At 51.5% G+C, this 26,555-nt stretch overlaps 1 protein-coding gene across 3 annotated transcripts; it reads right to left on the reverse strand.

Annotated features, from left to right (window-relative positions):
• Positions 1 to 1,032: 1,032 nt before the first annotated feature.
• Positions 1,033 to 20,522, reverse strand: Trim26 (tripartite motif containing 26). 3 transcript variants are annotated; one of them, XM_021260179.2, is made up of 9 exons: positions 20,376 to 20,514; positions 13,535 to 13,698; positions 9,309 to 9,793; positions 9,039 to 9,134; positions 7,774 to 8,004; positions 4,429 to 4,451; positions 3,865 to 3,980; positions 3,622 to 3,654; positions 1,033 to 3,066 (listed from the first exon to the last, which is right to left on the reverse strand). In XM_021260179.2, exons 2-9 carry the CDS (start codon positions 13,569 to 13,571, stop codon positions 2,363 to 2,365), a joined length of 1,725 nt encoding a protein of 574 aa, XP_021115838.1. In that variant the 5' UTR covers positions 13,572 to 13,698; positions 20,376 to 20,514; the 3' UTR covers positions 1,033 to 2,362. The 3 variants fall into 3 exon arrangements, with proteins under 3 accessions (XP_021115838.1, XP_004847169.1, XP_004847170.1); XM_004847112.4 differs by lacking the exon at positions 13,535 to 13,698 and having other exon boundaries at positions 20,376 to 20,522; XM_004847113.4 differs by lacking the exons at positions 13,535 to 13,698; positions 20,376 to 20,514 and adding an exon at positions 10,125 to 10,227.
• Between the last annotated feature and the right edge of the window lie 6,033 nt (positions 20,523 to 26,555).

Consider the following 26,555-nt stretch of genomic DNA (forward strand, 5'->3'; position numbering starts at 1 on the left):
CCATATATTAAACCAGCTTTTCCACCTCCATCTCCTTAAACAATCCACCTGATCTTCACTGATGAGTGGTCCTACTTATACTACACTAATTTCCCGTGAAAATAAGAGTGGTTTTTGACTCTTCTATTCTGTTAGTCCACTTGTCTTTCCTGAACCGAGGTGCCTTGTTTTTTACTGTTGTGTCCCTGTAATCTACCTTAGCGTTGTCAAATAGTGCTACCTTCTTTGCTTCTTTCTTAAATTTACCTTAGCTATTTGTAGATCTTTATATTTCCATATAAATTTAGAATCAATTTGTTTCTTTAAAAAAGAAAAAAACCTGGAGCTCTTTTAACTTAAATTACATTGACACTGATGCAAATTTTATTGAATTTGGGAAGGATTGGGGGAAAGTGGAGAATTCTAACATTGTTATCCTTTCCATTAAAATGTCCCTCTTTATCTAGATTTATTTTATGTCTTTTGACTTTGGAATTTGAATATGGAAAATTTAAATTTTGAAAATACAGAAATTTCAAATTTTCTTTATAGAAAAATCTGGCAATATCTAATAACTATTTGGCCCAGTACTTCTCCTTTTATTTATTTTTAATTTTAAAAATTGGGGGGCCTGGGGATTTAGTTCAGTGGTTCTGCTCCCTGCCTTGCAAGGTCCCCAGTTTGATCCCTGGTACCCAAAACAAAACAAAAATGTGTACAATGAAACACACTGAAAATAGTTTGGTACACTATAGCTTCCATTACAGGATAATCAATAGTAGTATATTCATAAAATATACCACTATGCAACATTTGAAATGAATCACAGCTACATGTATCTGCATGTATAAATTTAAAAAGCATCCCATTGCACAACCAAAAAAATCAAGTTCCCCAGCTATTCCCCTTCTAGCTATCTTTCCCAAAGAGTTAGAGACATATTACAGTGACACATGCATAGCCATGTTTATAATAGCAGCACAATTCTCTGAAGTCACACTGAACTCGGATGATGTCCTAGTTGTGATTAAAAATATACATATTTGCAGATCATTCATTGAACAAGTCTTTATTGAGCACCTACTCTGTGCCCAGCACTGTGCTAGGTGCCATGGAGAATACAAGTTTTAAGAGACAGTGCCCGCCCTCCAGGAGCTTACAAAACTAGAGGCAGAAACAGGATGCAGGTGTGACCCAGGCAGCATGTGGCATGCACAATTCAGGTGACTCAGGGACAATGCGGTGGCCAACAGACCAAGGCCCACAGTGCTCGGGTACAGTCCCTCAGAGCAGGGCAGAAGAGTTCAAGCTCGGAAAGCAGGGGCCTGGGGAGCACCCGGAACACGTCAGGATGAAGCAGGACATCACTTGGGCTGAACTGCGGAGCTTGTGCTGAACTAGGGGTGCCGGCCGGGGTCCCTGAACGAAGGACTGGGCCTTGGGTGGGCTGAGCCTTCAGTTCCCCTCTGGAAGGCAAGCAGGTGAGAGGCGGACACCGCCTCCCTTCCCTCCCCCTGCCCAGCCCTGTCTGCTCCCCAAGGAAGTGAGCCTGAGGCTGAGTGCGGGCAGGACAAGCTCCACACCCTCTGAAGGAACCGGGCAGAGTCCCTGCAGCGAGGGAGCCTTGCTCTCCTGGTGTCTGCCCCGCTGTCTTCCGATGGTGGACCGCCAGCCAGGTGCCCGGGACTCTCTTAAGGACTGCCCTCCCGAGGACCAGCCCACGGGGTAACCGCTCACTGACCAGCGGCCACACGTGCTGAAGTCCTCCTGGCAAGGACACGGATGGCTCCAGGGGGTCCCCAGCTACAGAAACCAGGCTGGTGAGCCCAAGCCCCACCAGTGATTCCCAGGAGCGCTCCTGGCAGCTGAGCCCACAGCCCGAGTGGACTTTGATTCAGCGTATTTCCACTTTTTTTTTTCTTTGCATATTTCCACATTTTATGGACCTTTAATTCCAAGCTGGGACAGGAGTAGGTCTGCTTAAAACGCCAGGGAAGGTGGGCAGCAGAGAATCTGGGCAAGGGAAGCTATGGGGCTCAAGGACATCAAAATAGTCTCAGGTGCAATCCATGTCCTTCCCAAGACAGCCAGCGGGACAGGGTACAGAGCACTGGGCCAGGAGATGCTGCCTCGCCGCCGCCGCCCCCCACCCCCCCACCAGCAGAGCTGGGCCACAGGGACAAAGGGAAACCGCAGGAGGGAGGGGCGCCGGCTGGAGCAAGGCAGGCAGCGAGAATGCTGAGCGAGGTCTGGGGCCACGTGGCGGGGCAGCGGGTGGCAGTGGACAAGGGTCTGTCTGCTCCCTGCTCCACAGGCTCTGCCGGGCGCCCTTTCCCCGCCAGAGTCCTAGATTCCCAAGAAATGAAGCATCCATGGGTGGGGCTCAGGGTCTCAGCAGGAGGCGTGTTCCCGGCCACCTGAGCCACAGGAAGGGGACCAGGCGCCCTGTGAAGGCGGCAGTGAAGGTGTGGATGAGTTCCTGGGACTCTGCGTTGGTGAAAGTCACAGTGCCACCCTCGTAATCCAGGGCGATGCCCACTCTCCGGGGCCGCAGAGTAGGGAAGAGCTCCATCTCGGGGCTGCTGTTGGCCCAGATGCTGGAGGAAGAGAGGCGCAGTGCCCACACCCCGTCTTCCGGCCGCAGGGAGACCTCTCCCTTCCTCTTCACGGAGTCTCTGGCCACCCCCACCATGCAGCTTTCCAGAGCTTCCTCCTCCTCCTCCTCCTCCTCCTCCTCCCCCTCCTGCTCCTCCTCCCCCAGCGAGTCCTCATCCTCATCCGTTTCCCAGTCCTCATAGCCGTCCCTGTACCCAGGCTCCTCCTCCTCCTCCTCCTCCTCCTCCTCTTCCCCCTCTTCCTCCTCGTCCCCATCGCCCTCCCCTTCAGACCAGCCCTCCCTCTCCACCTCCACTTCCCAGTACACCTTGCCCCAGGTGAAACCCTTGCTGCCCAGCACGGCCGGTTCACAGTCGAACTGCTGAGGGCACAGGTAGGTGCTCTGGTACAGGCTGCTGTAGGCCACGCTCGTCCAGTCCTCTGACAGCTGCAGGTAGCCACTGGCGGACTGCGGGTCCAGGGTGACACTTACTGCAGGGACAAGGCAAGAGGCCAGCGTCACAGGCAGGCCAGGAAACGGCCACCAGTCCCCCCACGTGCTCGGCAGGGCTGGCACGCCACAGCCCGAGGGGCGCCGTTCACTTCCTGGTCCACAGAGCAGGGTCTCCTGGAGGCCGCAGCACGCAGCCTGGCAGCAAAGCACGGCCCACACAGCCCCTGGACGCAGGGAACCACGGCCATTTGCTCAGACAAGTTGGGGGGCAAGAAACCCCGCTGTGGACAGAACAGCTGCGCCCAGGCAGAAGGGCCCGAGCCTCGAGCAGAGGCCAGGCGAAGGCGAAGGAGTGGGAGACTGCGCAGGGCGGGGCTTCCAGTCTGCAGCTGGGAAATTCCCCTGCTGCCAGAGAAGAGCGGCTGGGGAGGGCCGGGACGTAGCTCAGTGGCTCCGCCGCCTGCCTCGCAAGTGCAAGGACCCGCGTTCGATCCCGGGTACCAAAAGAGAAGAGGACCAGGGGAGATGGGCGCTCAGCACTGCTACAGGGGAGTTTCCTCTGGAGTCAAATCGGGACGACCCCCGACACTCACCTGTCTTGTATTCCAAGTCCCTCAGCAGCTTTCCTGGGGAGAAGAGAGGACGCGATGACCTTCAAGCCCAGCAAATGGCGGCCCCTTTCATACTGGATGGCAGCATTTCCTGACAGGGCTCCATCCCCGAGACCCCAAGAAGGAAACTGACAACCACCGGGGAGCCTCTGGGAGTGGGGGCCAGGGAGCGTGACCGTGAGAAGCCGGGTGTCCTCCCGGGCCCGGTGCTGTCCCCAGCCTTACCCTGGAATTCCCTCAGGCCTCGCTGCAGAGAGAGGACTTTGTCTGAGAATTCTCCAGTCTTTCTTTTAACCATGTGAGGGATGGGTTTTCCAAGCCAGAACTTCTTCCGTGGGTACCTGAGAAGACGACGGAGACAGCAACTTGTTACGCGGCTCTTCCTGTTTTTCTCTCGATCTTTGAGACTATGACGGAGGAGGCAGGAAAGATTTGATTACCTCCCACCAAGAGGCAGAAAAACGGGCCCGCAGACACCACTGAGCCAGGCCTGAGGACCCCCAGACCCCTCACGTGAGCGCCTTTGTCTGCCCTGCCAGGTTTCTGCCCCACACCCCTGCCTCGGACAGGAAGTGGCCCCGACCTGGGGTCACACCGAGGACATGTGCGGGCCCAGCAGCCTCCAGTGCCCAAGACGTGCTCCTGCTCCCTGAAGCCACTGGGAGGAAGCAGGGGACGTGGGGACCTCTGGTACCGCACAGCACCTTGTTCATTCACACGATCATGGTCCAGGACGAGGGGAGGGGCCAGGGCCAAGGACTGGGTGCCCTGCGGAGAGGAAGCTCTTACCTGTTCACGTAGTCTCTGGTGTCCTGGAAGGAAGAGAGCACAGCATCAGCACGGACCGAATTAGGCTGCACTCACATGCACCCCACGCGGTCTGCAGGCAGGGACAGCAGCTAGCAGAGCACAGGGGCCCTTCCTCAGACAGCTGACATTCCACCTCGGCACTGGACAAAACAAGCAAGCAAGCAAATTCATCCCAACGACAGGAGCAGCTGGAGGAGGAAATGACAGGACCGGAACCTCCAAGCAGACAGCAGAGCTAAGGCTTAAAGGAGGAGAAAGTACTGGCCAGTGAGAGTGGCAGGAAGGAGTGTGAAAGGGCGTGAAGAAGGACACAGGCCTCACAAGGCTGGGTCGGATCGTACGGGGCAGGACTTTGAATTCTGCTCCATGCGCAGTAAAAAGCCACCAGAGGGCTTCAAGCAGGGAACAGACACATGGTCGTCTTTACACGCGGCCAAGGCAGTCAAGGACCCTCCAGACTCATCCTGTCCTACTTTCAAGGACAGAACCCCCAGAGTTAGCGCTGGGCACGTGGCTACCCTGGAACTACACCGCCCTGGGCTGGTCATCCAACTAAGTTCCAGCAAGTGGAGTGTGGAAGAAAGCAATGGCTATGATTTCTGGGTCTTATCAGAAAAGAAAAAAAGGAAAAGGAAGCAGAGAAGGGAAAGGGAAGGCAGAGAAGGAAAGGAAAAAGAGAAAAGAGAAAAGAACAAAGGGAAGGAAGGAAAAATGCCTTCTAGCTCTTCTTTTCTCCCCAGCTGAACTCTGGACACAGAGGTGATGAACCCAACTTTGAGCACACAGCTGAGGACAAAGCTGGTGACCAGCCAGATGGAAGTAACCCAGCTGCCTGGATGACCTCATGAAGCTCTCTAGACGCCCTCCCCCGAACTGCTGCTGAGACAGGGTCAGACTTGCTTTATGTGAGCTACCAGTCAGCAGCTAACTGAAACCCTACATGATCTGGCTGCCTTAGGAGAACCGGGAGGGAGGCCCGGCAGCTGCTGAGGACCAGGGAAGGCAAAGACAGCCGGAGCCAGGGTGGTGGCAGTGGAGGCAGGAGGGAAGCTGCGCATCCCGGGAATGTCCTAGACAGACTTAAGCAGTCACCCGAGGACAGCCACGGCTTGAACAGGAAGGGCTGCGTGCTAGCCACGTGAGGGCCACACAGGTGGAGAGGGCTCTTGTGAGATGCTGCTTAGACCCTCTTTCTAAGTCCCAAGGGAGCAGCAAACGCGGAAGAAATGACACAAACCCCTACCTGGGTACAGCTGACATTCTAGCAGAGGAAGTCACCGTAACAGATATCAAACCATGTTAGCAACAAGCGCTAGGGAGGAGAGAGCAGAGTGAAGCGGGTGGGGGGGCCGGCGGGGTTCCTGCTGAGGGTGGGATTTGGGAAACTACAGGAATCACCAAGCTGTGCCTGATAAGGCCTGTTCCTAAAGGCGCAGGAAGCCTGACTCAGGGCCTTCTCCACGCCAGAGCTTCAGCTACCTCTTGCCCCTTTGCCCAAGCCACTGCCCAGCCTGGCTGTGGGGTTTACAGACAATGTTCAATCCACTCCCACCAGCTGGGGTGGGTGGAGCAGGGCAGAGTGCACTGTGATCTGGGAGTTGCTACAACAGAGAAGAACGGAACAGGAGAGGAAGCCTCAGCAGAGGGTTCAAGGCTGCGAGCAGTGCGAGCGCAGGAGCCCTGGCAAGGGGAGGGCAGGAGGGCTGAGTCCAATCCCGCCCCCACTCTAGGACCTTTCTCACCCAGCAGCCCTGTGCGGCCGGCAATGGGGCGGAGCAGCGAGGCTGCCTGCTCTGCGGGAGGGCACCCGGGCCGGGCCGGGCCGGGCCGGGCCTGGCCGCCGTCACCCTGACCATCACCCTCAGGCAGCACTCCCACACTCGGCTCCGCTAGCAGCCCCTTTATCAAAGGTCGTTTCCTGACATTACCTTTTGATCCTCCAGCTCACCTTTGCTTCTCTCAGATTTCTGGACCCTATTTTGGGTCTTTCTTGCTGTTCTTTGACAGCCAAATATTTACAATAATTATGGAGTTAGTTGTGCAGTTGCTTTGCAGCTAAGCAAAACCCAAACAATCACACACAGCCGCCAGCGCCAGCGCCAGCGCCAGCACCAATGGCCAGCACCAATGGCCAGCACGGACGTTTCGCTCGCGTTCTGGTTTTATTGACACAGGTAAGTCCTGTCCTCTCTCCCTTCCCTCAGGCCTGTCCCACCTCCTCCCCCTGGGCAGACACGAAGGTCTCAGCCCCACCCGGGGCCCAGCCAGGTGCTTCTGCTTGGAGAAGAAAACCTGTGCCCCTAGAGGGCGTCAAAGGATGCGTCTCCCTGAAGGCAAAGGGAGCAGAGCGAGGGAGAGGCAGCAGGGCCAGACACATTTTGGACCAAATGAGAGAAAAGAACAGGAGCGGGGGCCTGCGAGTGGGACCCTCGGGCTCGGCTCGGTGCGGGCTCGGCTCTGTGGCCGCTCCAACCTCGCCATGCCCCCACACCGGACAGATCCTCCGCTCCTCCGCTCGCTCGCACGGGGACCTGTGCACGGTGGAGCGGCAGGCGCAGGCGCAGGCGCAGGTTCTCTGCACACAGTCCGCGTGCGTTGGTCCAGGCGACTCCCACCACCTCTCCTGCCCATCACTAAGCCCTGCCCTGGCCAGGGACCTGCTCTTCCCAGACAAGCCGTGCACCTGGTGAGAGAGACCATCAGCCGCTCTCCTGGTTGGTCGGGACGGAAAGCTGAGCTCCCACCCCTCCAAAGGCTGCTGAGCCTGGGTAAAGTGGCAACGCGCGCGCGGAGTTCGGGCCTGACGACTGCTCTGGCGGCACAGCCTCCTCCTCCAGGACGCAATCCAGGCACCTCCCTGCTCTGCCCAGTTGCCTGGGGACTGAGTCCGAGGCCTCAGAGAAAACCCCACCATCTCCGTCTCCCTTCACCTCGGGTCTTGGACAGTTCGGGCCACTCTCAGCCGTCACGGCCACCTTTCCTCATCCCTGGAACTACGTCCTATTCCACCACACGCGTCTGCCGTGGGCTGTCCCGGGAGGGCCAAGCCGGGAGTGATGGGGACAGAGGACAGTAATTCCCCTCCATCTCTACAGCACTTTTTAATTTTTTAAACACTTTGTATAGGCGATTTAATTTTTGAAATGACACGTTATTTCATCTTATGTTCGAGTAACCCTCGGTGAGGGTAAGAGTGCCCTGACATGCTTCAGATGACAAAACTGAGGCCCCATAGGGAGGCCTCTCACGAGGTCCCGGGACGGCCTCGAGGGCCGGGCGGTGTCGACCCTCGCCTCCCAGCTCCTCCCAAGCAAGGCCTCTCACCTGCATGAGCTCTGTGGCTGGCTGCTGGGCCTTGCCCTCCAGCTCAGAGATGAGCAGAGCCAGCCGTGCGAGCTCCCCGACGCCCCGGGTCTTGAACTTCTCCCTGCCCTCTGTGAGCAGGTGCTCCAGGGTGGCCAGCTGGTCCAGCAGGTGCTGCTCCCGCTTCTTCAGGAACTGGTGGCCCTGCTTGAATTCTGCCACGATGTCCTGCCTCTGCTCCTGCAGCTTTGTCTGAGGGGCCAGGAGGGGACAGGGAAGTGCTCTCTGGACTCAGCATTAGAGATGAAAGGGCTGGCTCTTTCAGAAATTCTATGGCTCGTGTGGTGGGAGAAGCCATCAGGTGTTCCAGGTCCACCCTCCTCGTCCCAGAGGCCCTGACTAGTGAATCAGCCCAGTTCACCTCCTCTTGAGATCAGAACCAAATGCCTGTCTGGTCAGCCAGTGTCTGTCTGAGGTAGACTAGAACGTCCAGGTGCTGGGAGGAGCCCTGTGCCCTTCCTGAGCCAACACGCCTTTTGCTCCTGGATAAAATCTCTGGGTGCTGCCTCTTCCAGGAAGCTCTACCCATTTCTTCTCGGCCTTTCGGCTCAGATCAAGAGCAGTACCTGCTCCTGTCAGGAAGCTTACTTGGTGAATGTCATCCCCGCACTAACCGATCCTGCCTTTGGTCCCTTAGGTTTATGTGTGAAACATCTATGTGCACCTGTTCGTCTCTGTCCTCGGGACTGCAGCCTGTCTCCTCAGTGAACCTGGAAGGAGTGTGTGCAGAGACGTGACCTTTCCTGCTCCATCTCCCCTCCAAGTCCAGGTAGCCATGCCATGGGGCCTGCAGGGCTCCTGGAACTCATGCTATTTACAGCATTACTCTCTCCGCAGCCAGCTCCCTCCTTTCAAATCCTCTGGCTGCCCTCCGCTCTCAGAAAACCACATCTTTCCCACTCTGAAAGGAAGCATGGAGCTGGGCCTTCCTCAGTTTCCTGGCAGAAAAGCCACAGCAGCCAGACACAGGCCCTGTGGCTGAAGTGAGTCAGAGAGGAAGGAAGTGACCCTGCTAACACACTCCCCGGCCAGCTGGGAAACAGGCCCAGAGCCTGAAGCACGCAGCCGGCTCATACACAGAGCTCTGGCTAAAGCCCAGGGTGCTGGCTGCCGGGCCAACAGCTCCCAGAGCTACTCCGGGGCACGAACGCCACCCCAGCGCCCACCGACCCCCAGCGCCCCTGCCCACACGGGTGAGCTGCTCACACCTCCTCTCGGCCACTTACCAGCGCAGCCAGGATGTCAGCTTCTCCCTTCGCCTGAAAGCCCTGAATTTTGTCTCTGTCTCTCCTTAGGGTACCCAAGTGGTTCAGCATTTTTTCCTGGGGAAGACAAGCAGCGCACAGATGCAAGCTCTGGACCAGGCAGCAGGGACGATGAAGGCCGAACCCCCAGCCAGAACTTCTGGTGGGTGCGCAGGCCTCCCTCACCGGGAGACGCCGGGCAGCACTCGAGGCGGGCAGAGGCGGGAGGCGGGAGGCGGGAGGCGGGCTTACCCTGTGCGGCTGGGCGGCCTTCTCCACCAGGACGGCCGTATGCGGCCGGTGCTCGCGAGACTCCCGGCACATCACGCACAGCAGCTTCCCGTCGTCCTCGCAGTAGTAGTGCAGCTTCTCCTGATGCCGCTCGCACAGCTGTGCATCCTGCTGCTCCCGGGCCACGTCACCCAGCTGCCTGGCCTTGTCCACCTTTAGCCTCTCAATGTTCTCCACCAGGCTGGCCAGCTGCCACACAGGCCGGATGTTCTCCTTCTTGAAAGGCTTCTTGCAGAGCGGGCAGACAGGGCGGCCCCCCGAGAGCGGGCGCACATCAGTGGTGCAGCTGCGGCAGAACACGTGGCCGCAGTCAATGGTCACGGGGTCCCGCAGGTAGTCGAGGCAGATGGAGCAGGTCACCTCTTCCTCCAGGCTCCGCAGTGGGGCTGATGTGGCCATCGTGCCTGAGTCAGCGGAGCCTCCGCTCACTGGAGGGGGTGCTCCTCCTTGGGGACCAGACATGGAGTCAAGGGTAGGCCCAGTGAAGGCGCAGGGGCAGCTGCGCACAGGGCTGCAGCTCCAGCACTCAACCGGCTGACCCACAGGGCAGCAGAGCAGAGGGGACCCTCCCAACCCAACCCAACACCCTCGAGCCCCAGATGAAACCCAAGGCACAGAGAGAGGGGCCCAGCAGTGAAAAGCAGGGCAGGCGGTCCTGCCTCAAGACTCCCCTCCCATCTGCTGGGAAGAGGCTCTGATGCACCCACTGTGACACAAGGGTCACTCGCTACTGGCTGGAGGACAGGTGTAACAAATGCATAACTTCACAATGCCTACTGTGTGCATGGAGCTCCCTCAGTTGTGCAGCGCACAAGCTGCAAACCCATCCACAGGGTCCTGACGATCAAGAGCCCCTTTGGTTTGCTCCTCTAGGTTTCAGCTGTGAAGGATGAAGACAGTGGTGGCAAACCTATGGCACGTGTGCCACAGCCAGCTGCATATTATCATAAAAAGCTCTAAAAGGTTTGCCATCACTGGACTAAGAGAACTGAGGTTCTCCGCCATAGTCCGGGAAGCACTGGGAGGTACCAGCAGTCTGAGTGCTATCTCCCTGCAGGAGTGGCACCCTCAGCTGTCCTGTGGTTTGGGCTCGGCTCACTTCCCCTAGGAACCTGGACCCCCACATAATAAACTCAGCTGTCAGCAGGTCACAGCCCGGCCATGCTGGATTCATGCTCAGCTGCGACCCAGCTGGGCTGGGCTGGCCTGGCTGTTCTGCTAACAAGGGAGGATTGCAAGTGCTGAGCTCTCCAGGGAAACAGCTGTGCAGGCTGTGCTGCAGAGGGGCAGCCCTTCCAGGGAGCACAGGTCAGTCCCAGAAAGGACTGTACTCCTGTTAACTTGTGCAGTCTGAGCCACTTCCGGGCTGAGTTACAAGGAGCAGCACATCTGACCCAAAAGCTGTGACAACAGCCAAGTCAACTCAGGGCTCTGAGCCTCAGTTTACCCACACATAAAATGGGGAGAATGATACCTACCTTCAAGGGTTCCTAAGGTGGTTACATGAATGAATTATGTTGAAAACTAAGCATAAGCCTGCTACACAGAAGGAAATCTAACAAAAACCCAGACTCGGTTCCTAAATCCAGCAAGTGTTCAAATCACAAAAAAGGTGAAATGGAAAGTGGCAGAGTAGGTGAGCAGAGCTGGTCATAGTGCCACAGGTGTGCCAGAGTCACAGTAAATGAGATCCTGGCTGGGACAGGAAGGGCACGTGCGCTGCTGCAGACCACAGAGGTAACAAGAGCAGTCGCCTGGAACATAGCCAGCAGGCCACACAGGTAGCTTCCCACAGGATAGGAAGAAGCAACTGGAACCACAGGCAAATCAATACCTCTACTGCTGTACACAACCAAAGTCCCTCCCAACCGGGTGCAGTGGCCTGCATCAGCAGCAATACTAATGGTATAAGACCTAAGGAAGAATATAATGTCCACTCCTTATAGTATATTAAGAGTGCTTTATCTGAGCTGGGTGTGATAATTACATCTGTAATCCTAGCACCTGGGAGGCTGAGGCAGGTGGATCCCCATGAATTCAAGTCTAGCCTGGGCTACAGAGAGAGTTCAAGGCTAGTCTGGAATATATAGTGAGACCCCGTCTCAAACAAAACAAAACAAAAGAAACCAAAAAGTGCTTTATCATGTGAAAGTACTACACATATGTAACAATTTATTATACCACTGGAATGATAATAAATTCCAAGCAGCAGCACACATGGATTTAAAGACATACGTGTATTTCAAGAAATGTAATGTGTATGGAAAAACATGTACCTACAAAGCTCAAATGAAAGGTGCAAATGAAGCTAAGATCAAGTCCCTAGAGTGTTTGTGAGGCAGGCAGAAATGACAGAAGTGGACTGGTCCATTTCCCTGGCTTTGCTTTTGAGGAAACAAGCCACAAGCCTCTCCTGAACCTTTTCAGTTGTAATATGATGCAAAGGGTTTGGAAAGAGGAAAAGGAAGTGGTACTGGGTGATCCTGTGGGCTCAGGAGCCCCTTTTCATACTACTTTGCTGAATGGCCTAGAAGTTTTAAAGCTGAGTTGCTTTACTGTTGGGGAACAGAAAGTTTTTTCTTTGGTGGGAATTAATTTTGCAATTTGCTGGAAGAATAAAAGGACTATGAAGAGCTTAGCTACAGTTCCCTTCCACATAAGATACACCACCTTTGAGCTGACCGTGACTTAGGCCCAGGCTCAAAAACAAAATAAAGAACAGAAGAAAAAAAAAGTCACCATTTTGCAAGTGACACAAGGATCACGCATTAAGTAAAAGGTTCAGGTGGATAGGATGTCCCTCTGGTGCCAAAGTACCACCCAGTGGGTTACTTCCCAATGCACCCTGACGAGGGGAAACCTACTTGGGCACTCTAACCAAGGGACCAAACCCGGCGTCTCTGCCTCATTCACAGAGCACAAACTGGCTATGCTTTCTGACGAGGGTCCGTATGAATTACAGCTTCACCAATGAAGTTTTCTTGCCAAAAATGTTTGACTTGAAGAAGATAATCAAACATTTAGATCTAACTTCCAGTTTACAGAAATATAAAATATGAGGGTTATCATCTTAAAGGAACGCTGTAGTTTGTTACCATAGAGAAACTGCTGATAGAAGAGTCAAATCACACAAGGAGGAAACAATAGGTAAATCCAGAATGAGGGAAATTCTACACAAAAACTGTCCTGGTTTTTTAAAAACTCAATGTCATAAAATTAAAATAAATACAAAAGATAAATTATGGCTGGATCCTGGCTTTAAAAAAAAAGCTATGAAAATTGTTTGGTGCCTATTAGGAGAAATTTTAAAAGAGTGGGTATTAGGTCACATTAAGAAATTATTTTCCTGGGACGGGGATTCAGCTCAGTGGCACCGCACCTGCCTCGCAAGCGCAAGTTCCTGAGTTTGATCCCCAGTACCAAAAAAAAAAGAAAGAAAAACAAATTGTTTTCCTAATAGTACTTAATGAGGTTATATATGAGAGAATGTCTGTATCTTTTTGGCAATGGATGATGCAGTATTTGGAGCTTTATGGCTACAATTTAATTTGAAACAGTTCAATAAAACAAAACTGTTTCCTGGGGAAAGGGACCACAGTTTTCTACCACATTTCTCAACAGGGTCTGCAACACTGAAAATGTTGCAATCCCTGCCACAAAAATCAAGTTCACAGGCTTAAACCCTTGTAGAAATCAATATGCACGAGAACAAAAGAAGAGATTCGGGGAACTGAAGACCGTATTACTTGCATAGAAGCATTTGACTCTGCTCTAAGGAGACAACAAAGCATAGCCCACTTCCATGCCCAAGCCAGCATCTGGTTAAACAGACTCCATCCGGGTTGCGGCACAGCCCGTTAAATGGAAGACAGCAAACCATGGCACTGCTGAATACACACAAACAAGACCCAAGGCACCGATCCACAGCAAGGACAATCGAGGTTCAAGTTCAGGCTCAGAACCCAATAGCCAGGTGACCAGCAACTTGGCAAGGGCATCTGCCACCCACACATCTCGCGCTACTCCCTGCTTACGATGCACATCTGAGGAAATGGGAGGCTCAGCAGGGCCAAGAAAGTTGCCCAGCAGCACAGGGTCTGAATGAAGTGCTGGTGCCACAGCCTCAGCTCGGCCTGGTCCACCCTTCTCCCTCCCTGAGCAACAGACAGCGAGGCCGAATGGCCTACCACCAGTGCCTCTGTCAGGACGCGAGCTCAGCTCCATGAGGTCATCTCCAGGGAAGGCTTTGGGAGAGTCGGTGCTGACACAGGCAGAGGGGTGTGCGCTCTGCTGACACTGACTGGACACACTCTAACCCAAAGCATTCCTGTAGGGCAGCAGCTCTTCCTCACTAGAAAGGAAACAGGAGAAACTCGACTGAGTATGCGACGTGAGCAAACCAGAAGAGCGGCTCGCTTTGCCATACCCACTTCTGTCAGATCCAATGCAAAACCGACCCTCTCCTAAAGCTCTCCCCTACCTACACGCCCCTCACCCCGATGGGTTTGTCTTTTTTTACCACTTATGGATTTGATGCAGTCTCTGATTTTCTGCACAGGTTTCCACAATAAGGGGTAAAACCATCACTCCCACCTTCACTCCTTCTGGCTCTGGGGCAGACAGAAACCTAGGTACAGCATCAGTGCCAGAAAAGTCCCGGGAGATGAAGTAGTCCACCCTCCCCCATCCCACCCCATCCCTTTTGCTCCAAGGAGAGTTCTGAACCCTGAGGAGAAACCGTTCATCCTGAATTAGTGCCTCGAACCTGAGGCCACACATCCCTGATCTGGGTGTGCAATTCTTCTGCCACTTAAGCCAACCAGGAGCTGGAGCTAGCTGCAATTCTGCGGAAGCAGGAAGATGCCCCGAGGATGAGGTCACAGTGACCTCACGGGCAGAGCCGGGGCACTCCCTACTTTCCGCTAAGTTCCACTTTCCCTGCAGTCCGCCCCTCCCCTCAAGTCAAGGGATCTCCTGAGGACCTACTCCATATTTGCCAGCAGACTGGCATGAGGTGACACTGTGCATTTCACTCCACGTGTAGATGCGGGCCACAGTTCTTGACTATGAGAATCACTGAGCTGCAAAACGCCTAGTGAGCATCCACACCTTGTGAGCAGGCATTGCACTCCGCACCTCCACCTTCCCTGGCTCAGTTCCGGGGGGGAAAGGGTTAGAGCTCTGGCCTTTTGCTTCTCAACAGCAGCCAACTTCTGACCCTGAGGGGCTACACTCCCACCATGTTCTTTTTGTTTGTTTGGTTGGTCTTCTGAGACGGGATCTCACTATATAGCTCAGGCCAGCCTTGAACTCACTATGTAGCCTGGGCTGACCTCAAACTTGCACCAATCCTCCTGCCTCAACCTCCTGAGAGCTGGGATTACAGGTGTGCACCTCCATGTTCTACGGCTTTTTCTGCCCCATGCCTAGCACTTTCTGCCGCCTCCTCCTCCTCCTCCTCCCTCCTCCTCCTCAGGCTCTTACAAGCCAGGAGAGGTACCCCGGAGACAACGAGTCCCAGGTGTTGACTCTGAGGCTGAGAGAATCGAGCGAAAGGGTCTGGGTTTGCACCCGGGCTTTTCAGCTACCAGTTTAAGGCTCCTAGGGTTATCTGAGGCTGCTTCTCAAGCATGCACCTGGGCCTCCAAACAAGAGCCCCTTTTCAGCCGAGCATGGTGATACAGGCTTCTAAACCCAGTATTTGTGAGGCTGAGGCAGGAGTTTGAGGCCAGCCTGCGCTACACAGGGAGACCCTGTCTCAAGAAACCAAAACACAAAAAAAGCCTCTTTTTCCTCTAATTCCAGATCATTTAGCTTAGGGCCATAAGCCCTTAGGAACCCTGTTTAAGGGCTCCAGGGCCCCAGATTAATAAGGCCCATTTCCTAACCTGAAATAAGTAAATTCTCCTACAAGGAAAACATTCAAGTGACACCACTAACCCCAAACCTGGAGAGGTCAGGAGTCAAGGCAAAAAGCAAGTGATGTAGATGTATAAATTAAAGGAATGGCTGTCCCTCCGCCCACCGTCAGGCCAAAGCCTGAGGCGATCCCAGTGACTGGACAGACAGTCCTTTCTGTGGGCACCTGGGGGCTTTCCTGTCTCCCATGGACCAAGCAACAATGCTCCTCTGAAGGTAAGACAGGCCATGTGCACCCCAGGGGTGGCTCTGGACATGCTCCAAGCAGTAGACATTCCCACAGGCTCAGAGGCTGGCACCAGCTGGGAGGCACATGAGACAAGGCTTTAAAGGGTCTTCCCCTGCAGGTGACCTGTCAGGCTCCCCTGCCTTGGGAAGAAACTGGGAGTTCTTTGTGTTTCTGCCTCGATAATGTCTAATGTTGAGTCACAAACCAACCTCTCTCTTGCCAGAAATAGGAAATACTCCCAAGAGTCATGTGGTGCTCTGCACCTGAGAATACAGGGAAGAGTCCTTCCGAGTCTAGCAGATGGTTTGCAGCCCAGATGACATGGAAGAATCACCCAGACCAACGGCATCAGAATCTTCACAGGTGGCCCAGGCTTCAGTATTTAACAACAGACCCCAAAGCCTCCCCAGGTGATTCTAATGTCAGGTCAGGGCTGGGAATCCCTAAATGAGCCCCCTTACTGCCAGGCTGGGGCCCAGGCAGGGTGCTCTGGCAGAGCTGTGGGAGGTGTCTCTCCTAGTCCAGGGCTCCTTCCACTGCTCTGCATGGCACTTTGGTGCCTAGAAAGTGAATCCTCGCTGAGTGCGATGGAGAGGAAGGCTCTCAAGCAGAGGGATCCAACTGCCAGCAAGGAACGGGTCAATGAGTTGAGAACTGACAACCGGCCACTGGGTGGGTGCAGCAGGCGAGAGGGATGGAGCAGACTATTTCGAGTCAGGCAGAGGGGAGTGGAGAAACACAGTGTGCAAGACTGTGGGCTACATTAAGAATTCCCCTTCACCCCAACAGCTGTAGGAAGCCGTGAGGGTAAGCAAGAGGAGCCACAATTCACTCAGCAGTCGGTACGCACAGCATGTGCTGGATGCCCAGCACGTTCCAGGTACTGAGGTTGTAAGGGGGAACAAAACTGGCAATGCCCCAGCCCTCCCGAAGCTCACAGCTAGCATCCTACTTGGAAAGTTCTTCAGAGGCTGCAGTCAGACCCAACAGCAAGCAAGGACCATGGAGCCTCAGGGTTTCTCCACTTACCTAACCCTGCTCACCTCTGCTCAGTGCTCCGGCCCCTCAGCCTCCCTCTGATTCTCTAACACACCCCACCAATACGTGCCTTTACCCCGTCTGGCTCTCCAGTTCCCCAGTTCCCTGGCTGGAGCCAACACCCTCCCTGCCTTTCCTCTGGGAGACCGAGGACCTAGGTCCGGACCTAGGTCCAGACCAGGGGCCCCAGCTCATTTCCTGCCACCCCACCTCCCACTCAACTTCGACCCACAGCCAAACTAAACCTCTCCCCAAGCCTTGGGGTGCTGGGGACACTGTGCTCTAAGCCTTGTGAAAATGCCACCCTCCCCAAGACACCAACCCTTCCCGCTTAGCAGAGGCCTTTTCAGCCGCAACCAAAAACAGCATTTTAAACGCAATATAGGTGCTCCCCAGAAGATCTGCAAGGTGCTAAATGACGCAGGAAAAAGACATTCTTTAGTTTTGGGGTTTTTTTGGTACCAGGGATCAAACTCAGGACCTTGCGCTTGAGAGGCAGGTGGCAGAAAAACTGAGCTAAATCCCCTGTCCTTTAGATAGTTTTATCTGGACATCCACTGCTGAGACTTTTCCCATATCCTCCAACTCTTCTAAAAACCCCACCTCTTACCCTGACTTTGTAGTTGTCTCTTGGCACCTTAGCCCCTGCCACTCATACCCTGACCTAAATAATCTCTTATGCTTTCTACGTTGTTTATTGGTAAATCTGCCATCTTCCATGGCATTTGTGAGCTGATTTTGTTCATTTTCTTTGGCGCTCTATGACTATGATGTCCTAGCACATGGGCACACAGACATATTCTTAGGTCCACTACAACAGGCCAAGATGTTTAGAAGGACTGTAGTAAGACACCCACCAGAAGGCTACACGCACTCATGCCCATGGCCCCACCAACACCTGCTACTGCTTTAAAATTCCTGCCCATAGGGCCAGGGATTTAGCTCAGTGGTTCCACCACCTGCCTGGATCCCTAGTACCAAAAAAAAAAGTTCCTGACGATCTGGTGGATAGGAAGTAGAATCTCGTGCGTGTGTGTGTGTGTGTGTGTGTGTGTGTGTGTAACACCAGAAAAAAAAACAAAAAAGAAAGGAAAAGAAATAGCATGAGAGGTCCAGCAATGAGCCAAAGAATCCTACAGCAGCAGAGGATCAACTGTAAGCATTGTAAATATTTATCCTTGGGGGAGGGGAGGGCCACCTCCTTCTACTCTTCCGGCTTTGAGTAACTTTACCCAATTCCTTTCTGGAGATCACAAGCTTAGGGTGGGGTTTTCGCTCCGTTCTGGGAGAAGCTCAAGAGCCAGTTAACTCACAGATTCCAACCCCCCCATCTTGCTTCAGGCAACAACAGGACTCCACTGTAGCCAATCTCTGGAAGACTTGGTTGAGGGGAACCCTTAAGGTCTCCCAGTAACCTGCAAGAGGTGAGGAAGTTACAGAGCAATCCCGCTACTCAGAGGTTTAGTCTCTCTGAGAATGAGCAACCCAGAGAGATGCATAGAAAGAAACCAGACCCTGCTGCATATTTTCAAATCCTGCGTCAGACTGTGCCTAAAGCTAGCCCTATCCTTAAACTGTCCAGTCCAAAGAGCCAATAAATGTTCTTTCTGCCCACCTGGGTTAGTGAGCTGGAGATAGTTTAATCCTTCATACCCTCAGAGAAGAAGGCATCTAAGCCAGTAGCTAGTTACTATTCTTCATCGCATTTGAGACACTCATCCCACCATATCTTTGCACCTCTGAAATGTGGTTGACAGCACAGCATAATTCAACTGGCAAAATATTTCTTTCCAGTGAAGGACACGTAAAATAAGTGATGGTGTCTGGGATTTGGTGAGAATGCTGACAGGGTTATCGCTCCAACACAAAGCCATCACCTCGTTATTCCTCCGCATCTAAACTCCCAAGTGAGGCCAAAACTGCCCAGCAAGGCACTAAGGCTCTGCATAGCCTGGCTCAAACCTACCCATGCAGCCCCAGATCCTGCCACATCTTGCCTAGTGCTCCAGCCGCTACTTTATAAGCAAGGCAACCCCTCCTTACCTCCCCTGCCCGTCAGGGCCAGCTCAGCTCAGAAGGCTTGCACAAGACTGTTCCCTCATCTGTGCGGCCCCTCCTGGGCCTCTCCCCAGTTAGCTTCAGAAGCCCTGCATACGCTGCAGTTCTACACCAGCACCGACACACAACCTTGTCACTGGGATTTTCACCTGTCTTAATACTTTTACCCATCTTTTCACTCAACAAGAGTGAGAACTGAGGTCATGCCTTCCTGATCTTTTTATCTCCAGTATCTGGCCTAAAGTAGGGGGGTCTGTAAATGTTTATGAAATTAATGTCACCCCGATTCCCGACCCCTCACCATAGTTTCCTTTCCCACTCTATAAATTTATTTCAACAATAGACTCAGAGGATTCTCCTTAGACACTACTGGTCACAAACATCACCCAGCCCTCCCCCAGCCTACACACACTTCAGGGAGAACAGGAGGCCAACATTCCACTTCTACTAAGGTGGCAAGGTCTAAATCAGCCTGAATGCCAGCCAAAATTAAGCCTTTAACAAATCCATTATCTTCCTATTTTCCATGTATTTTCTCTTCTGATCCTGGGGTGGGGCCTAAGACCAAAGTCCCCTTAAGAAACCTCAATTCCGAGGCTCTATCTGAGGTCTGCAGCCTGTCGTGGTGGCCACACCCAGTCTGAGTCCAGCCTGTACTTGCCTGGAGTGCTGACAGAGAGGACTCTGTATGCCCGCTGCGAACTGCATGCCATGAGTTCGCCACCACTGGCCCAGGGTAAGTCTTTAGGTCCTTGGGAACAGCCCCTCAAAGGGGACTGTGGGAACCAGTCTATCCGCTCTCTCACTCCCTGGCCATGAAGTGAGAGATTTTCTTTTGCCAAGTACATCCACAGGCCTAACCTCCCAAACTGTAAGGCAAAATAAACTCCTTTTCTTTATCAGTTGATTATCTCAAGTATTTGTTACTGTGACGGAAGGCTAACTCACCAGTACTCCTCCAAACTGTCAAGGTCATCAAAACAAAGTGTGAGAAAACGGCACAGCCAAGGGAAGCATAAGGAGACAACTAAAGTAATTTGGAAGAGAAACGTGCTCAGGTAAAAAGAAAATCTGAATGTACTGTAGACTTTAGCCAATAATAGTGCACTGTATCAATACTGGTTCATTAGAGGGGGAAAGGCCGAGGTATTTGGGAACTCTGAACTATCTCAATTTTCCTTTAATTCTAAAATTTCTAAAACACAGCATCTATTAAGCGATAAACTGCAATTCTGGAACCGCTGAAAAAGCCCTAGCTTTGGAAACGGTGATTTTTTGTTTGTTTGTTTAAGTCAGGGGAAAACGCCAGGGTTTTTTGACTTCAGAACACAGCTCTAAGCGGAGGCTCGCGCAGGCATCAACGACCGTCACTCCCCTCTGCGGCAGCACGCAAAGGCTGAGGTGTCAAACTCGACTCTCCTGGGAACTGAGGCGCTTTCCTACCACTTACTCCGCAATGTTAGATTTATGCACTTTTTTCTAAGGCCAAATAGGTGGCTGAACCAGTTTACTGTGACCAGAGATGGGAAGGGGAGGTGACGACCCCAGAGGGTGAGCCGGGCTGGCCGCTTCGCCGCCGCTCCGGGCCACGGGCGTCATCCGGGCTCCGAACCCCTGGGCTCGTCCCGGGCCGGACACGCGAAGCAAGCGCTACGCACGAGGCGGACGCAGGCCGAGCGGGGCGCGGCCTGGCCCGGTTCTGCCCCGGGCCGCACTCGGTCGCCCCAACCGCGGGCGCGCAGGAGTCCGCGGCTTTCCGCGCTTCTCTCGACGCCCCCACTCACCGTCCGAGCCCCGGCCCCGGATGGGCCAGGCCGCTCCTCCGGCCCCGCGCCTCGCCCGGAACCAGCGCGGCCGCGCGTCCCCGCCCCGCAATCTCCGGGCTCTTCGGTGTACTCGGACGAGATTTCTCCCGGACCAGCACCAGGATTGGCCCGTGCCGAACTCCACCGTCCAATGAAAACTTTGGTTTCGTTCACGTCACTGATCTCTAGGCAAATCCCCGGGCAGCTGCGGGGGATGGGGCAGCAGGAAACCGAAACCGAAGGAGGAGAGGCCGACCGGAGCCGGGCGGAGTTTGGGGCGTGTGGTGCCTCGTCGCGGGCTGTAAAGGAGCGAACTTCGGCAGCCTACTAAGGCCCCGGTGTGGGACTTGAGTGCAGGAAACCCCTGAGCCTTCCCAGACCCCCGCTTCCCGATTCCCTCGCCGGGATGGGGCGGGAGAGCACTCGCCAGGTGCTCCACGTTGGCTACGACTCCCTGCCCTCAGCCTCCCTGCTCTCAGCGTGGCCTAAATTCGCTTCCAGCCCTGGAGAGAATCTTAGCAAATAAACTAGGGGCCTGTTTACAAAATTTACCATTGCCAAAGCGACTGCAATGCACGAGGCGCTTTGGGTGAAATAGAAGAGGCGGCATTGTCCCCGTTTGACGGAAGAGGAAACTGAGGCTCGGGCGCGCGACCAGAACCAGGCCTTTCCTGTTGCTGATCTCAGCCCCTGCACCGGGTGGTCAGTGGCTCAGGTTTCCGCGGCCCCCAGTTCCCAGCTCCCAAGGGTCCTAGGCTGGGTGGAGTTGGGGTGCTGGGGTGGGGTGTTCAGTCCGGGTGAGCTCAGGGTCCTCAGCCTTCAAAGCCAGCCTCCGCCCGACCCTGCCGGGGTGGAGCGTTAGGAATAGATATCAAGTTCGGTGTGTGGGCGGAACGGATGGGCACCACTGTGGGGCCTGAGCTCCGGCTCAGCAGGCGCCTGAAGCTGCAGGCACTTGCCTCACTTGCAGGCCGTTCTATGCTCCTGCAGCCCCAGCGGCCCGGCCCTTTCGCTCACACGCTCCTTCGCCCCCTTTGGAAGTCCGTTACCCTCCAGCGTTTCAGACCCAGTTTAACCTGAGGAAAATCTAGAGTCTGCGCTCTAGACAAGCGATGGCACATAACCAGTGCGGGAAGCAGCCCCAAGGTACGGCGCCTTGGACCCTGAGGAAGCACCAGAAGCAGCAAGCCTTTCTGACCTTCTCTTGTTCCTTCTACCCTGAAGCAGGTCATAGAAACTGGGCCATAAAACCTAGGAAGGTCACTCTGACCTTCTCCCCTGAAGACTCTTACGGGACAGATGTCCTTCCATATCCAAAAGGAAAGGATCTCACAAACAGTGCCAAGAATTAAATCAATAGGCCTTGCTAAGTTCCTCCTAGTATATTACCATTTTTATATTACTTTTTGTCTTCTGATCATAGTTTTGCATGACAGCCCATCAAAACACGAATCTTCTGTTTCTTAAGGACTTCATTTCTGAAGGCTTTCTTGTCATAAAACTTGGGTTAAATACATTTTTGTGATTTTCTCATGCTATTATGTCTTTTGTTAAAGTAGTCTCAGCCATGAACTTTGTAATAGGTAAGAAAAGATAACTCTCTGCTACACATAGTATACACTTACTGAGTTAAAATATTGTATTTAGAAGCTCAAGGTTTTAAAGCTGGAGTGCTTGAAAGAGGCCATAATCAAAAATAACTTAAAACTGCAACGTTCCTATTGGCAAAGATGCAAAGAACCTGTTTAAATTTTGGGGGGGAAGGCTATCCTGGTTTAGGACCAGAATAAGTGAATGAGTATCTCTAAAGGAAAAGCTAAAAGTTACATGAACTAAATTGAATTTTAACATATTTCTGTTTTATAACAGACAAACTAGTATCTGTGCTACCAGGAACTGACTATCTTTGTGCTAAGATCAGGCTTCAGGCTAAAATATAACAGGTTTAAACAGCATTTTTAAAAGGAAAAATGTTATTTTGAATGCTAATAACATTAACTGTTAGATTTTTGAGCAGAAAGACATCAAGAGATGCCAGGCGTGGTGGCGCATGCCTGTAATCCCAGTCCTGGGAGGCTGAGGCAGGAGGCCGCTGCAAGTTTGAGCCCAGCCTGGGCTACATAGTGAGTTCAAGGCCAGCCTGGACTGCAAAAAAAAAAAATACTACAAACATACCTGAACTGAAAAAAAAAAAAAGAAAGAAAAGAAATTAAGAGATAGCAAATCTCTTGAATTGTCTTAAAATATTTTTTTTCAAATCTGATGGCTTTGGTAGAAACTGTCTCTTAGTTAAAAAGTTAGTGGAAATAGATTGTATAATAATGACAAATCCAACCTTTAACTTTAAAAATTCTAAGAGTTTTAAGATTTATATCATGATGGTACAATTAATTATCCCAGAATGTGAAATGAGGTACTATCATGACATATTTTTAAATTATAAAATTTCAAACCTCCACAAAAAGTAGAGAAAAAAATCATGAATCACTTCAACAATTATCAATATTTTTCTATTTGATTTTGCTATGTTGCTATTCCCTTCTTACATTTAAAAAAAATGAGTATTTTAAAGCAAACCCTAGACATATTTAGCTTCACATGTGAATACTTCTGTAGACTTTTCTGATAGAGGTTTTGCTTACATAAAAAATACCATTATTGGGCCGGGGATTTAGCTCAGTGGTTCTGCTGCCTGCCTCGCAAGCACAAGGTCCTGAGTTCAATCCCTGATACCAAAAAAACCCCCCACAAAAATACCATTATTGTTACCAGGTTCTGGGGTCTCCTTCTAGAGGTGCTTTCTAAGGTTCTCTCTGTCCTGAACAAAGAATCGGTTGAGTCTTGACATACATTAAAGTACTAAAGATAGGAAAACAAACGTACTCTGTAGAGTGAATGTGGGCCAATTAAAACTAGGAAAATAACGCCCTGAAAAGTGAGAGGTGAGCCACTGAAAGAGGTAACAGTGGAAAAGGCTGGAAAAGGCAATGGAACAGATTCTCCCTAAGAACCTCCAGAAGGAGAGCACAGCCCTGTTGACCCCTTGATTTTACCTCAATGAGACGAAGGTTAGAATCAACACAAGGTTTTGGGGGGGACACTAATATTCTGACCACAGCAGGGGTTATCTTCCAGTAGGTGCTGTGAGACTTTGATGGGGTAGGACACTACCCCATTTTATGCAGCCAGCCTCTTCTGAGTTATGGGACATATATTAAGATCAATTACTTCCATGGACCTACTGCCACATTTCCTTTGCTGCAAAACATGTCCATTGTAAAATGTAATTGTGTATGGAACATCATAGTGATAGATAAGGCATTCTGTGAGTGTACAAAGCTACAGTTTATGGAAGTGAATGAGTCATGGGAGGCAAATCTATACCAGAGTAGGTATCTGTGGCAGAAAAGATTAGCTCAGCAGTCTTGTGTTGCTCAGACTCAGTTCTATACCACCTTGACCAGCTCCTGGCAATTGAGATCATGAGATGTTTTGGCTGATATGAGTATTTTTATATGTTGGGGTATGTGGCCTAAAATTATCTGTATAATATTATAAAATTATTATAAGCTTAATATTGTATGCTATTTTAACATGTCAGATTGGAAAGGCCTCAAATGGCCTGACTGCAAGTTCTCCCTACCCTCGTCCTGTGTAGGGAACGGGAAAGGGGATATTACCAGAACCCCTGGAATGAGTCCTGGTCTCCTGTGAGCCACTACAACACAAAGTGAATTAAAGAATAAAGAGGAAACAAGACTTAGTGAAAAAGCTAGATTTTGGGCCTACTTGGTGCTACTCTAGGCAGTAAGGGCACCCAGAGCTTGCCACTATTTACTGGGTTCTCAGGGATTATCAGATGACTCAGAGGGCAGCAGTAGTCCTAAATTGACAAGGGTCTTATAATCAGAGGAAGTATCCGAGGATGACTCAGAAGGTGGTGGTAATCCTACGACAATGAGGATTTTATGTTGATGAGGAGCTTAGGTTGATGAGGACGGTGAGATGAGCAAAACCAACAGTAGGTGGGATGAGTTAGACTGATGAGGAATCTGTCCCTCAGGTGAAACCTTTCTTCTTCCTTCTCAAAGGCCCAGGATGTCTTCAGCTGATTTAATCTTGCCCTTGAACATCACAGCATCACAGGACTATCAGGACTATCGAGGCCTCAGATAGCCCTAATCACAATTTAATTGTGAAATGCTTTTTCCCCCAAAATTATGTAGAATGGCTCCTGACAATCCTGAAAATAAATGCCCCAGGCAAATAACCTTCTGTGTCAAAAGGGGCTGACACAATTCCTATTTATCCCTGAGTTGGTGGATTTCAGTTCCCAGCCAGCCTGAAGACTTATTTAAGTAAACAAATCACATCCTTCTTCAGAACCATGGGGGCCTTCATCATCTTGATATTACAAGATCTGCCTCCTGAAGCTGATGGCTGTCTACTGTTCCCAAACACAACGCCTGCAATCCCTGGATGGTATGCTGTGTCCCTTTTCTCAGGACTATGAGTATATGTGACTAATAAACTGCTCATGAATTCATATCTTCCACTCTGAGCATTGTATATTTGGCTACTCCTATAACCGTAGGGAGGGAATCTCTCACTTACCAACAGGTCAGCTAGAAAGTTATTAAAACATATATCTGGGTTTAGAGCTGCACTGTACCAGTTTGTCTAGACAGTTCATACTAACAACACATGTATTTTATAGTGAACACCTGTTTTCCCCCTGGAGGTGCACTGTATGCCTGTATGACTGACCTCCAATAAAAATACTGGACTCCTAGGCTCAGATGAGTTTCCTTAATTGGTAACACTTCACACATATTGTCACACATCATTGCCACAGGAGTTAAATTCCATGTGACTCTACTGGGAGAGGACTTTTCAAAACCTGCACATCCAGTTTCCTCCGGACTTAACCTAATATGCCTATTTCCTTTGCTGATTTTACTTGCATCATTTTGCTCATTATTAATATAATGTATGTCATGTAATAAAACATTATTGTGAGTGTAAATCTTGGTTTTTGTGAATCCTTCTAGTGAATCACCAAGGCTAAGAGTGTCTTCTGGACTTCTGTCACAGCACCTGTTCCTGGGAAGTACAGGTGACATTCTTCCATGAAGGAAAGAGCCTAATAGCATCAACACATTACCTGGCAATTAGGGGTCCCTCAGGCATGATTCTGTATTGGGAGTAGAGTTGACTTAGAGACTGAGAGCTCATCAGTTGGAAGTTTGGGAGTGTAGAAGTCCACTTTTTAGCTATGCATAACCTCTATCTTTGCCACCATGGCCATTTTGTACATGAGGCCATTGACCCAGCTTCAGGGTGGTTGACATCTTTAGGAAGATCACTGCAATTCATGCTGAGAAGTTCTTCCAGACTTTTCCCATCAAAGTTAAGCACTTCTTCCTCCCAGTGCTGAGTCTTAGTGACCAAGAGTTCATGCCCTCCCTCCAAAAGTTGCCCTCTGCTAAAGACAGCTGCCCTGTTCACAGTTGTGGCCCCTTCCCAAGAGCAGTCTGCCTGCCGTAATTAGACAGCATGGGATTATAAAGGTCTCGTTTTCTTGCTCTGGTGTGGGATGACTCAGTAGCATCATCTCACCTCTGTAGCTCCTCAAAATAGTTGAGGTTTTCATTTTGAGTGTGTCATTGCTCAACTTCTCCCTATGGCCAATCCTTTGTTTACTTCTTCAAGATTTAGATCCTCCCAAACAATTTCATTCACATTAATATCTGTCTCAGAGATTGCTACTCAGTAAACCCAATCTGGGACAGAGGCTACCAGAAAGTGCCCCTAAAAAGGGATTTGGGAGCTATATTAATTAATTTGCTGACTGTCCTCATTCCTGGTAATAGGAAGAACACCAACAACTCCTGCATAGGTAGGAATGTAATTGTTAAATTTTCCAGCACTGGTACTGAAATAAAGTGACAGTGGGAGGAAATGCACCAGTGGTTACAATGTATGCTTCATTTGAAAATACCAAGAAAAATATAAATTATTTTTTAAAATGGAATTGTATAGTTGTATTTGGAACACTCACTGCATTAAGGAAAGATGAAGAAAGGCTGAAGGTAATAAATCAGTGGTTAAAGACTAAGCATGAAAGACAGAGAACCTCCTCAGCAACATATAAAGAGA

Source organism: Heterocephalus glaber, unplaced genomic scaffold, assembly GCF_053883595.1.
Source record: "Heterocephalus glaber isolate CG9 unplaced genomic scaffold, H.glaber_assembly_v1.0 deba00001141, whole genome shotgun sequence".
NCBI classification, from domain to species: Eukaryota; Metazoa; Chordata; class Mammalia; order Rodentia; family Bathyergidae; genus Heterocephalus; species Heterocephalus glaber.